This window comes from Orcinus orca, chromosome 1 (assembly GCF_937001465.1).
Source record: "Orcinus orca chromosome 1, mOrcOrc1.1, whole genome shotgun sequence".
NCBI lineage: Eukaryota > Metazoa > Chordata > Mammalia > Artiodactyla > Delphinidae > Orcinus > Orcinus orca.
The window spans coordinates 212590872-212603776 of NC_064559.1; the positions used below are offsets into that span (position 1 = coordinate 212590872).

The 12905-nt window shown below is 64.7% G+C and overlaps 1 protein-coding gene across 3 annotated transcripts in view; it reads right to left on the bottom strand.

Moving 5' to 3' along the window:
- The window catches only part of SAMD11 (sterile alpha motif domain containing 11), a 19938-nt gene extending 7587 nt beyond the window's left edge, over positions 1-12351 (bottom strand). Inside the window, exons 1-5 of one of the 3 annotated variants that reach the window (XM_049695060.1) lie at positions 11507-12345; positions 10318-10409; positions 6613-6791; positions 4983-5033; positions 891-1015 (exon numbers count right to left, since the gene is read on the bottom strand). In XM_049695060.1, the coding sequence (XP_049551017.1) occupies positions 891-1015; positions 4983-5033; positions 6613-6791; positions 10318-10409; positions 11507-12023 (964 nt within the window). In that variant the 5' untranslated portion in view covers positions 12024-12345. Of the gene's footprint in view, positions 1-890; positions 1016-4982; positions 5034-6612; positions 6792-10317; positions 10410-11506 lie in introns of all 3 variants that reach the window. The other 2 variants (XM_049695063.1, XM_049695067.1) reach the window with 2 other exon arrangements.
- Positions 12352-12905: the final 554 nt, after the last annotated feature.

Genomic DNA, 12905 nt, shown 5'->3' on the forward strand with positions numbered 1-12905 from the left:
ACGGCTCCAGAAGCAGCACTCCCCCAGAGGCCTACCTAGGCACAGGCACACCTGGAGGCCCTGATGGGGGTACTCAGGTGTCCCAGGACGGTGGACCATCCCCTGCCCAGCCTTCCTGAGAGCTGCAGCCACTGCTGGGAACTTCGCGGGTTTGCCCTGGTCCATAGGGCAGCAAGGGACCCCTGCCACCTCCTCTCAGCACCCCCCCACACCTTCAGCCACAGCTCAGCCATGCCGCACAGTCTCTGCAGTGGTGCCTCGTGGGTCCCCAAGTTGTCCCTCCCTCTGAGCTCCTGCTGTCACCAAGAGCCGCCCCTCCTCAGGGACAGAGCTCCTGGGCCAGCACACTCCTGCCCCACCCCTGCAGAGGTCCAGGCCCCAGTCCCCCTTCTCTCAGGGCGTGGCCCCCTTCCCTCTCGGGGCCCCTCGCTCTGTGGGGTCGGTGGGTACTCCGTGCGTGCAGAGCGTGTCCCTGCCCATCCGGGAGCCACTCCCAGGTGTGCACCTCGGAGCCTCCGTGAGGCCTGCACTCCCTGACTGTCCTGCCTTCCGCTGCGCCTGGGGCTTCCGCCGCTCCAAGCCCCCTGCAGCAGCAGCCACGGTGGAGCCACCGCCTCCGCCTTCTGTCTGCACGGCTGGCCGGGATTAACACAATTACCATCACACAGAGCCCCGGGGGACAGCCGGCCTCGCCCCCTCCCGCCGCCTCCGCTGGCCTCCCTGGCTGCCCGCCAAGGCTGCTGGGGGCGGTGGCGGCACCCAGAGCCGACGGGCAGAGACGCAGGGAGGGCCGTGGGGCGGCCGTGCTCTCGCTGAGCTGCCCTGGCTCCGGCAGCCCCGTCCTCATCCCCCGCCACCCCCCCACCCCCGGCACTGCCCTGGCCCCTCACCTGCGGCTCCCAGGCCGACCTCCACGCTGCCTCTCTGGAATTCACAGCGGCTCTGATGCTCGGGCATAACGAGGTGGCGGCTGCGACGCAGGCTGGATATGAGGGTGGGGAGGTCGCTGTCCTGGCTGCAGCGAAGCAGATGGGGAAGGTGAGACCCGGTGGGGCTCCTGACTGAGCTCGCGTGTGAGCGCTGTGAGCATCTCCATTCCCTGGTGGGTGTGGGCTCTCACCCTGACCCACGCAGGCGCCACCTGGGCCCACCAGCTCCTGCCAAGTGTCGGCTGGACGTGGAGGCCTTGCCCTCAGACCCCACTGCTGCTCCCAGGGAGGGTCTGTCTGGAGTGCAGGGCTGGCCCTGTCCTGCAGTGCTCTCTCCAGAGAGACCGGCCACGGTGTCCCTGCCTCCTGCCTCGGGGGGCCTGCTCCTGGGGTGTAGGCTGCCAGAGGGGCCCAGCACTCATTCCTGTGCACGTGCTAAACTTGCAGTCACCCATGGACTCTCGATTTCTTCAAATAAGGAAACCGAGGTTGAGAGCAAAGTCTGCAGCCAATGAGGTGTGCGCGTGTCCAGGGACACACAGGGGCGCACGCACACTCACCAAGGCCTGCAGACACACACAGACAGACGCGCACCGCGGTCCCCGGTGTGCCCGTGCTCAGGACACTCTGTTCTCTCCAGGGTTCCCCGCCAAGAACCCTGGGATGAACACAAATTTAACTTTGTTCCCTCATTTCTCTTACTGTCAAATCAGCTCAATGCCTGTATCACAGAACCCCAGAGAAAAGAGGGAGGGAATGGTCCCCCAACCCGTTTGCTCTTGGGGCTCTGAGAGCATCTCCTTTAGCACAGGGAAGGGCCACTCGCCACCTTGCAGATGCAGCCAGGAGTGGCAGGAAGTTGGGATACGACAGAAGAGGAGCAGGGACGGACCCCAGCCCGCCCTGTGACACCCCAGCGCTCCCTCCCCAGCACCCTCGCTCCCCAGCCCACCTGTAACGGAGCAGCCTCCTGTCTGGGCCACTGCAAGGGGGGCCTCCACTGAGTGACCTGGGAACCAACCCTAAACCTCATTAAATAGCCCCCAGCACCCCTCCCCCCAGCCTGGGTGGCTGGAGTGCGCTAATCCAGAGCTGGCCCCTAAGCAGATCAGTTTCAGCTCCGAAGCCTCCAGGGCTGGGCTCTAGAGCCTCTGGGAGACCCTGATGCAGGCTCTCTCCCACCCCCAACCCCCTTTCCCTGGAGGCGAGAAGGCCCCCTGCCGTGCAAACAAGAGGGCAGGTGGGGTGGGAATAAGTACTTTATGGGATTAATTGGCAGCAATCCTCACCCCCTCTATCATCCTCATCAATGCGGGGGTGGGGCGGGGTGGGGGGGGTGGAAGAGAGAAGTGCTGTCCTCAGCACCAGGGAGGGGCGGCGGGTGCCTAGTGGCGAGGCTGCTGCTGCCACGGAGCTCTCCCTTGAGGGGACCCCCTTCTGGTGTCCCTAGGACTCCTGCAGGAGGGGGACCAACTCCCCAGAGACTGAGGAGTAGGGTCAGGCCCCATCAGTTTGCTCCCCATGAATCCTCAGTCGAGAGCCCCACGCAGGGACTGGGTCTGCCCCCCTCACCACCACCGTGGCCAACAGTGCTTTCACTCGTTGGTCATTCAGGCACGGGAGGTGCTGCAGCCCCAGGGAGGTGAAGCCTAGTGGGAAACAGGCCACAGTCCACCCACCAAACCCCTGCTCCCTGCCTTGGGGGTCTGCCCCATGGGCCCCAGGAAACCTGTGTGGTCACTCCGTCGTTCACTTTACATAAAGCCTGGTGTCATTCACGCCAGGCTTTATATAAAGAACCGTGAACAAATTTTGTACACGCCAGCCTGAACACATGTGAACCCTCAGATCCCGTCTCCCCGTGAGGGGCCCTCGGGTTCCTCCAGTGCCTGCTGTGCTGTCCAGCCCTTGTCCACCTCCGGGCCAGCTCAGGGGCCTCGGGAGGGCAGGGGCCACATCTCCTGCCTGCTGCCCAGGATGCAGGGGGCCTAATGGGGAGCTCCAACCAGGCAGGTGGTTCACTGCAGTCACGCAGACAGAGGGACGGGGACGAATGGACCGACGGATGGAACCGATGGACAGACAGACAGATGAAGATCGATGGATGAAGTCAGATGACCAGACAGACGGAGGTGGACAGACAGACATGGACAGGCGCTACTGGACCGACAGAAAGGATGGCAACAGCAGACAAACAGATGGACAGAGCCTGAAGTACAGACAGCAGACTAGAGACAGAAAGACACATGGACAGGGCCAAAAGGAGCCAGGAAGAGACAAAGACAGAGCCGGGGTGGGGGCAGTGTGAGGCTGCTGGGCCGTGTGCTTGCCAGCCCTCCCTGGCCAGACGCCGGGGTGTGCAGTGGGGGACTGGCGGGGGGGCCAATGGGCTGTAAGTCCTCTTAGCTGAGCCCCTCAGTCTCCCCTCTGGCAAAGTCCAGAAAATCAGCCCTGCTGCTCTGAGCGCCTGTGCCAGGCCGAAGGAGCACCCTCACACTGGGGCCTGGCCTCTTGCTAGGGGCTCCCTGCGTCTGGACACCTGGGCCCTCTCCCACATCCCATGGCCAGGTTGGGTGAGCAGGGGGCTACAGGCAGCGGAGGAGCAGCCTGGGATTTCCCTACAGGCTTCGCTGACAAACTTATCATGTAGCTTCCCAAGTAAAAGGCTCATAAAACGTCGTCAATGTTCATGACGGTTCATAAAAATGATCAGTTGAGTGGGCAACTTCAAAATGAGGTGGAGATAAGTTTAAAGATGTTTTCATTGTAATTTGGCTCCAGGACCCAGACATTCTCAGAAATGTAAATAATAACACATCCGGGACTTCCCTGGTGGCACAGTGGTTAAGAATCCGCCTGCCAACGCAGGAGACACGGGTTCGAGCCCTGGTCCGGGAAGATTCCACATGCCGCGGAGCAACTGAGCCTGTGCACCACAACTACTGAGCCTGCGCTCTAGAGCCCGCGAGCCACAACTACTGAAGCCCGCGTGCCTAGAGCCCGTGCTCTGCAACAAGAAGCCACCGCAATGAGAAACCCATGCACCGCAACAAAGAGTAGTCCCCGCTCGCCACAACTAGAGAAAGCCTGCGCGCAGCAACGAAGACCCAACGCAAAAATAAATAAATAAATAAATAAATAATAACACATCTGGCACAAAGCCAGGCAGCAAGTGGGGCCACTCAGTGCTGGACGCCCACTGCCTGCTCGGTTGGGCCCTTCCTGGGCCTTCCCTGGAAGCGCTGGGCCAAGACTTGACCCCACTGAGCAGACATCACAGGCACCACAGCCTGGGCTCTGCCCACAGACTGTCCACCCCTGCCCTTCTGAAACGGGGGACTTGGGTCTCCCCAACACGCCCCAGCCTCCTCATCAGGTTCCCTCATTTTTATCTCCTTACTACATCTTGGATTGGCAGCCCCCTCAGCCTCTCTGCTTCCACCATGCCTGGATCACCATGGACTGGAGCAAACCCCCAACCTGCTGGGCGGGCCCTCCAGCAGGACCTTGTCAAAACATACACTGGTTACTCCCCTGCTCAAGAACTTTCAGTGGCTCCCCACTGCCTGAAGGACAATGCCAACAGTCCCAGCATCTAAGGCCCTTTAGCATCCAGTTGAGCCAGGCCTACCAGCTTCCCCTCCTCCCTTCTCACATCCCCTTCCCTCCCTTCTCCATGTCTTTGCAGACATCCCCTTTCCCTAGTGAACTCCTATGCATCCTTCAAGACCCCACTCACACATCACCATTCTCACATCCCAGTGGTTCTCTGGGAGGGTGGGAGGGGCTGGTCATGGCCTTAGCTCTGGGCAGATGGGTTTCAATGTACGAGGGGGAGCGCACTTTGGCTTCAGGGTTGGGCAGTCCAGCACCCACGGCCGTGCTGCTGTCACAGCCTAGGCACAAGTCAACGGACAGACGACGGACTAAGGAGAGGAGGAGGGGAGGGAAGCTGGAGAGACTTAGAAGCAGACCCAGGGGACGTGGAGCAAGAAGGCTCTGTCCTGCGCATGCACAGCATGTGGGGGCAGCCTGGCCCCAGCATGGCCCTACCTGCAGGACGTCTCTCGGAAGGAGATGTTCACATCCCAGTGGGTGTGGACTCTGCAAAGAGAGAAGCAGAGGGTCAGTGTGGCCTCCAGGACTTGGCACGGGGACAGCAGGACGTGTGTGTGTGTGTGTGTGTGTGTGTGTGTGTGTGGCACACCCTGTGTCTGACCTGGAGCGCCAGCCTCAAGGGAACTGGGCTGGCTCAAAGCACCCTCAACAGGCCGGCGGCTGCCGCCAGGACAGGCTCACGGGGCAGAAGCCAGCTCCTGGCCTCACCAGACAGAGGAATCGGGAAGGGCAGAATTGAGAGCCCGAGTCTCTGCTTCTTGTTGCAGTGGAACCAGAGCAGCCCCCACGCTGTGCTGGGGGTGGGGCTGTGGCTTCCTCTGCACGTGTCACTTGTGTGACTGAACCCAACTTCCTAGTTGCTAGAGCTGCTCTGGGCAGGGAATGAGCCCCATGGCCACTGTCAGCTCCAGTGGTGGCCCCTGGGTCCCGGCTGCTGCCAACCTGCCTCCTGAAAGCGACCATCACACAGCGGAGGCAGGCGAGGGCAAGAAAGGAAGCAGCTCTGCCCTGTGCCCACGCTCTCATCCCAGCAGCACCCCTGAAAAGGCCCTCGGGCTGATGGAGGGCAGTGGGAGGCCCACGTGGTGCTTCACCTTAGCACGGGTAGGAGTGGGGGCGGCAGGGGGTGTGTGTCTCGGGTGGCCCGGACGGTTAGGGTTAGGGTAGGAGAAACTGGAACATGTTAAAAGACCAAGCAAGGGGCTTCCCTGGTGGCGCGGTGGTTGAGAGTCCACCTGCCGATGCAGGGAACACGGGTTCGTGCCCCCGTCTGGGAGGATCCCACATGCCGCGGAGCGGCTGGGCCCGTGAGCCATGGTCGCTGAGCCTGCGCATCCGGAGCCTGTGCTCCACAGCGGGAGAGGCCACAACAGTGAGAGGCCCGTGTACCTCAAAAAAAAAAAAACAGACCAAGCAGGAAGAGAAAGGGCCTAAAATTCTGGGGATGCACAAGACACGCCGGACAGACAGATGATGGACCTACAGATGGATGGAAGGATGGAAAAAGGGGTGAGTGGACAGAGGGAGGGGCCTCTGTCAGGAGGGGAGAAGGTGGGAGGTCAGGAAGGGTAGCCTCAAGCCTGGGAGGGACAGTAGGAGCCGGGGGGAGTGGCCCCTCTGGTGAGAGCGAGCGTGGGGCCCGCCCAGCTCCCCTTTCCCCGCCTGGCTGCGGTGCCGCCAGACCCTCCTCCTAGAGACGCCTTCCTTCCTCACACCCAGTGGCTCCGGGCCTCCCGGCCAACTACCCTCCGTGGCCTGCTCTGGCCGTGACCACTGGTGATGCCCGCTCCCCGGCAATGCCACTGAGTCCTGGCCCGACACTCGGCCCCCAGGCGGGGGCAAGGTGGGCTCGCAGCCATCCTGTGGCATGTCCCCGGGGGTCCAGGTTCTGTTTCAGCCGTGGCAGCTATCAGCGTCCACGGAGACACAGCAAGCTAAACTGGGGCCCTATCCCCAGGGCAAAGGCCCCCCACCCGAAGCCTGATGTGGCCTTCCGCTGCCTGGAGACCCCAGTTCTGCCACCTGCCAGAGCCCGCATGCCCTCCCACCCTGGCCCTTGAAGCACCTTCTTTTCATGATACGGACATGCGGGTCGTCCTCCTGCTTCAAGCCCAGCCGCTGCCCACAGGCTGGGCCACTCCTGTCACTGTCACTACTGGCTGAGAAGCTGGGGGTCAGCTCCTTCTTCAGGACACGGGCAGGGGGCAAGGCAACTGTCCTCTTGTCTGCCAGCCGCCCCCGGTTCTGGACAGGGAGTGGGGAGAGGAAGGTTAGGACAAACCGGGTCGCTCAGCTTCCTGGGTGCCTACAGCAGAGGGGCCTCCAGCCTCCAGGACCGTCACAACCGGCCAGAGGCCAAGACATTAGCAGGGGGGCAAGGCCTCCACCAGGAACCCCTGAAGAGACTGCCTTCCACTCCACCCTGGGGGGCTGGGGTGTGGCAGTGCCTTGTCGGGGCTCCACACTCGGCCCAGGCCCCTCCACAGGACTCGCCTGCTGGAGACCAGCGCGGCTTTCCCAGCTCCAGGGAGCGCAGAGGGGCCGCGAGTACCCGCGGGACGCTGTGGGTCCTGTCACCGTTCAACGTGCAGTTACCTCTGCCTGCATGTCTGCCTGGCAACCCCCCTCACACTCTGCGTGAACCCCCCACCCATGCCAAGCCCACCTTCTGATTAGTGCCAAATGGAGCCCAGCTCAGGGGGAGCTGAAGCTGACCCCTGGCAAATTGCAGGTCTTTGGTTCACAGGTCACCTGGCAGCTGAGACCCTTTGTCCCACGGGCCCTGGGGGGGGCTCTGCCCCCTGGGTTAGGAACTAAAAGATTCGGAGTTTTTCAACGAGGCGCACCTGTCCCGGCCCTGCGACCGCCACGTGAGTGGGGAGCAGGGGCACACGCGCAGGGCCCCCACAGAGGCGCTCAGAGCCCGCGCACAGCCGGTGGCTCGTGCTCGGGCCCGCACCGTATGGTACCTGCCAGTGCCTGCAGGCGCTGCCACCCTAGGGAAGAAAAGTTCCTATTGTCTGGTGGGCAGGGGGCTCTTTCTTATTTAATAACAGGTGACTGGTTCAGGGAGGTGGCAGGGGCCTGGGGCTTACCTAATTCTCTTTCATCTTTTCAGTGACCGAGGCCTCCTAGGACCCCACCCTCCTGTTGCTAGGACAACGTGTCCCCGCCACACGCAGGACACACGCAGGAGCTTGGGGAAGAAGGTGTCCAGGGGGCTCTCGCCCCTCCCCGCACAGCGTCGCCCTGGATCTGAAGGGCCGCGGTGTGCAGCCACCACAGTGCTACCCTCCAGAGGAAAGGTTCTCTTCAGACCCAGACCACCCTCACCTCCACACGACCCGTCCCAGCCCCAGATTTGGGCAGTGCCCCTGACAGGCTCTGGGAGCCAGTCTCTGCCACACCTGCCCTCACACATCCACCCAGGAGGCCCCCCCATGGTCGGCTCTGCAGCACACACTCAGCAAGATGGACTGGGCAGTGCTGGGGACGGGTGGCGTGGGGGGGAAGGAGCTGGGGTAGGCCTGCAAGACGAGGGGGCCTGGCCTTGGCTCGGTGCTACACCAGCGACAGCAGAGCTCGGGTGAGGCGGGGTGGGGGGAGGGGGGGAGGGGGTGACTGCCCATCTGGGCCCCGAGCCTCTTCAGGCCAGGCTCTGGGGGGAGGGTTCCCAACAGCCCTGACCTGTCAGGAGTGTGCTCAGCTGCAAAGGCCCCTCGGCTCTGCCCTTCTCTAGCCTGCTGTAGCCCAAGCGAAAGGACCTCCTCTCCTGCCTTTCCGCTTTAATTAAGCTGTTCTCTTAAGAAAAAAGTAAATGCATTTCTCTCTGCTTCTCATCTGTGGGACAAGGAAGAGGAGAGGGAAACAGAGCAGTAAGGCTGCCACGTGGGGTGCGGCCAGACCAGCTAGGGTGGCCTGGGATGGCCCCAGGGTGGGGGGCCAGGATGGGCAGCCCTGCTGACCCTGGCCAAGGACAGGGAACTCACATGCCTCCCCCACACACACCAGAGACCTCAGCTGCTCACCCCTGCTCAGCACAGAGATTTAAGAACTGGGTGCTAAGCCCCTACCCCAGCCACGCACTGGCTCCTCAGACAGCGAGGGTGGGTGTGTGGAGGCCGGCTGCGTGAGCCCTGCGCCGTGTGCACACCCATATTCTGTGACCGTGCAGTGTGCACATACCTGTGGACCTGGCCACGGGGAGTAGGGGAAAACAGTCTCTCTGTGGAAAAGGTAGGGCCTGGAAAGACAAGGGGGTCCATGAGACTCCTTCCTTCCTAAGGGAGGGGTGCAGGGATGGGCCTGGGAGGGACCGGGCTCAGAAGAGGCAGGCCCAGGTCTGAGCCATCCGTCATGCAGGGCAGGGACCTGGGAGCCCCTGACAGGCAGGCAGCCCTGCAAGCAATGTCCTAGAGGGGGCTGATGCTGTGCTCAGGCCACCTGCCCACCCCCCTCCTACGGGAGACCTTCAAAAGGGGATGATGGGAGAGGCAGGGCTCCTCTCACCCGGGCAGAAAACCCAGACCAGCCTGGAGGGTGTCCTCTTGGGCACCAGCTGCTTGAGAAGGGGAGCGAGAGCTCAGCCTCCTGCCCCAGGCAGGTATGGTGGCAGCGGGCAAAGGTGGGCTGCCTGTGTACATGCTCTGTCTGGGGGGCTCTGTGGGCGGGCATGCCTGTGAGTATGGCGAGCTCATGCCAGACAGTGTGTGGGGTGGGCACGTGGGGAGGTTCAGCTGCGTCCTCTTCCCCTGCCCAACTTGTGTGTCTTTACAGGACTGCGTGTGGCTTCCTAGCTTGCCCACCCCCAGGGCCCACGAGGAATCCAGGACATCCCCTCCCCCACCCTACCGCCAGTCCAAAGTAAACAAGCTGAGGGCGGCCTGCAGGGTCCTCTCAGGCCTTCCTGGCAGCGGGGCTACCGAGTGGTGCCAGGAGCCATGGCCCTAATGGGCTCTCCCCCAGGGGCTCGAACTGTCCCCCTCAAGGAGAAATTTCCTTTTCAGGTTCACCCTCCAACCACTGCTGCCTGGAGGGCATGCGATGGGGAAGGCAGTGCTTCAGGGGCAGGCACAGGCCCCGTCTCTCTTGCTCCCCTAGGCTAATGAGGGGTCAAGAGACGTCTACACTGGGTTGGAGGCCCCACACCAGCTCCCAGCTGCAGTTCTCTTGACACCCAAGGCCCACACTGCACCTCCTGTGCCCCAAGCTGGGTTGTATCCCCGGACACTCCTGGACATCTAGGACCTTGCCCTGTAGGGCTCCAGCCCTGGGCACCCAGAGATGCACGTCACTCACATCCAAGCCTGTGGCCACCCCAGAATGTACATCCAGGCCAGCCGACGCTGTCACACTGTCACATCCCAGAACAAGCATTCCCTTAGGACTGGCCCCTCTCCCAGGCTGGGCCAGCTGACATGGTGACCCCCTCCCAACCTGTGACAAGGCAAAGTCCCCAAGCCCCAGTCAGGTGACACTGTCCAGGGAGGAATCCTTCACACCGTGGGCTGTCCCCAGGACCTCAGGAGAAGCAGCTCCCAGACTCCCAAGGAGAGGTTCCAGGATAGGCAGGACCCTGCCCTGCATCAAGGGGGTGAGGGCTCTGGTGCCCCGGGATTCCCACCCAAAGTCATCTCCTCTCTTAGTCCCTGGGGGCTCCCCCCTGCCCATCGGCAGGGTTGAAGTTAGGACTGATCCTAGAAAATACAGGCACAAGCTCCGCGGCGGAGAAACAAGACCCCGAAGCCCCAACTTTTCTCCCGCATCTCACCACCGGGGAGGATATTCGACAGCCTGGACAGTCGCAGATCGGAGGATGCACCTGCAGGATCCCCTTGGACATAAGCGTCTTCAGACTTTTCCCTGCGAGGAGAGCCGAGGCAGGACCAGTGAGGGAGCGGGGCGGGCACAGGTGGGGCCGGGCACGCGGGCACGCTTCCGGGGCGCTGTCAGGGTCAAGGCCAGGTTCCCTCCCACCACGACTATGAACACCCGCCTCCGTCCAACTTCCGAACCCTCCGCCAGGCCTCGCGGCTCACCCTACCCTCGCGGACGCCGCGGGGATCTGCAGAGCTCAGAAACTCAAGATCCGGTGAGCGCCCCCCCTTGACGGAGGGCGGCCTTCTCCCCTCCCCCTGCGCCACTCCTCCCGCGCTCCACGCTCTCCAAGCCGGTCCTCCGGAACCCGGAGCCGGGCGGAGGAGGGTCGGGCCCGGCGCGGGTGAGCGGCGCGGTCGGGACCCGGGACTGCGCTTGACCTCGTGGAGCCGTGAGCCCCAAAGTCGACGAGCGTGACCGGGCCCCTAACTTTCTAACCACCCCCTACCCCCGGCCTGGCGCTCACCCCGCCTCCCCCACCGCATGCCCGCTCTGGCGCCCGCACGTCGCGCCCTCGGAGCCAGACTCCTGCGGGAGCCCAAGCGGCTGCTCCCAGCCCCGCCGCCGCTCGGCTCCGCGCGCGCTCCCGCCCCGACGCGCGCCCCCGCGCCCCCCACCTGCCTGCGCCACCCCTGCACCTTGCCTTTCGCTTTACCAGCGCGCGTCCGCACCCGGCCGCCTCACGTGTGCCCCTCCACTCCCGCCAGAACCGGTGGCTCCTCGACCCCGCAGGGGAGTACCCTGCCCAGTCGGCCTCCCGCCCGCTCTCCCGAGTTCCCGTAAACTTCCCCGTGAGCCTCAGGCCCAGGAATCCCGCAAAGACCTTCCGGACGGAAGGAGGCGCCGGCTCGTGCGGCCAGCGCTGCGGGGACCGCGGAGGCCGAGGGCGCTCTGCCTGGGTCCACCAAGGCGACCGTGCTTGGGGGAAGGGGGCGTCTCTGCGGTGGCCCCGGAGTCGCAGCGCCCTCTCTAGGCAGAGATGGAGTCTCCCAGGTGTCAGGACGAGGGGGGTCCGGACCCACGGGTCCTCGGGGAGCAGAGGGGAGGGACCGGAGAGGCCCGCGCCCCCACGGCGGCCGCACCTTTGTGGCGGATGCTGCGCTTCCAGTCCTTGGCCGTCTCGCGGCCGCTGACGAACTGGAACTCGTTGGGTGTGAGCCACTCGCCGCGGTGGCGGATGGACGGACCCTTGCTGCCCTGGCAGAGTTTGCGCACGTAGAGCAGCGCGCGGTTGGCGCCGCACTCCACCTCGATGCACGGCTCGCCGTTGTCCAGCAGCGGCTGGAAATCCGGTGCCGCGGCCGCAGTGGCCGAGAAGCGCTCGAGGGCCAGAGGGTCTCTGGGCAGGTGAAGGTGCGGGGCGGCCTCGTGCAGGCTCAGGTAGGCGCGCGGGGCGCGGAGAGGCGGGGGCAAGAGCGCCTCGTAGCCCGCGGTCGCGGCTGGTAGCGAGGCAGCCGGGGGCAGGGCGGCCGCGGCGGGCAGTGGCGCCAGGTAGCCGGGCAGCGGCGGCAGTGGCAGCGCGGCCAGGGTCGGGTGGAAGGTGGCCAGAGCCAGGGCGAGGTCTTCGCGGCCGGGTAGCTCCTTCTTGACCGCCGGCATGGTGGGCGGGTGGTCCTGCAGCCTGGCTCTCCGCAGCCGGCCCAACTAGTTCCGGCCCGGGCTGGAGTTGGGTCTCGAGGGCGGGGGCCTGGGAGGCTCCTGGCCGCGCACCCGTCCTCGCCGCTACTGCGCCCCAGCCGGGCCACCTCGGACCGCTGCCCGGCCGGCTGGCGGGGCCTCTGCTGCCTGAGACATGGTGCTGCCGGAGCTGTATCGATCCCCGATCGACCTGCCCAGCGCCGCAGCTCCAGGACCCTGGGGCTCCACAGGGCGCTGGGCCACCTGCGCCCGCGCCCCCCGGGGCGGCCCCGCGCCCGGTTTGCTGCTGCGCCCGCCGGGCCGAGCCGGGCAGTGAGGAGGTGTGGAGCCTCCGGCCGCGTGCCCCGCCCCGCCGGAGGGTCCCAGGCCCCCGCCCCGCCGTCCCAGCCGCGCACCCGCGTACTCCAGCGCGCGCCCGCCTGGCGGGGACTTGGGAGACTCGCGCCGCCGCCGCCGCCGCCGCCGCCGCCACAACTTGGCCCATTTAAACGGCCCCGGCGCGGCGGGCGGGCGGCACGGGCTCCAGCAGGGGGTGCGTGACGGCCGACTGGGCTCACGGGGGGGACCCGACGGGCCCCGGCTGCACCCTCTGCCCTATTCCCGAGTGGGAGAGAACAGGAGGAAAGGAGACTGGTGTGTGTGTGGGGGGATGGGGGTGGTGCGGGGGACGGATGCCAGCGAGAGCCGGCGCGCATGGACCGCGCCAGGTGCTGAGGGAGTCACTGTTTGGGCGCCCCAGCCGGAGTCCTGGACTCTGGCTCCTTGCGAAGGAGCGGATCCGGGATCGGAATCGCCGCTTGCCTGGCGGGGGTGTGTGTGAGCCGGCAGCTCTGGGTAGGTGGT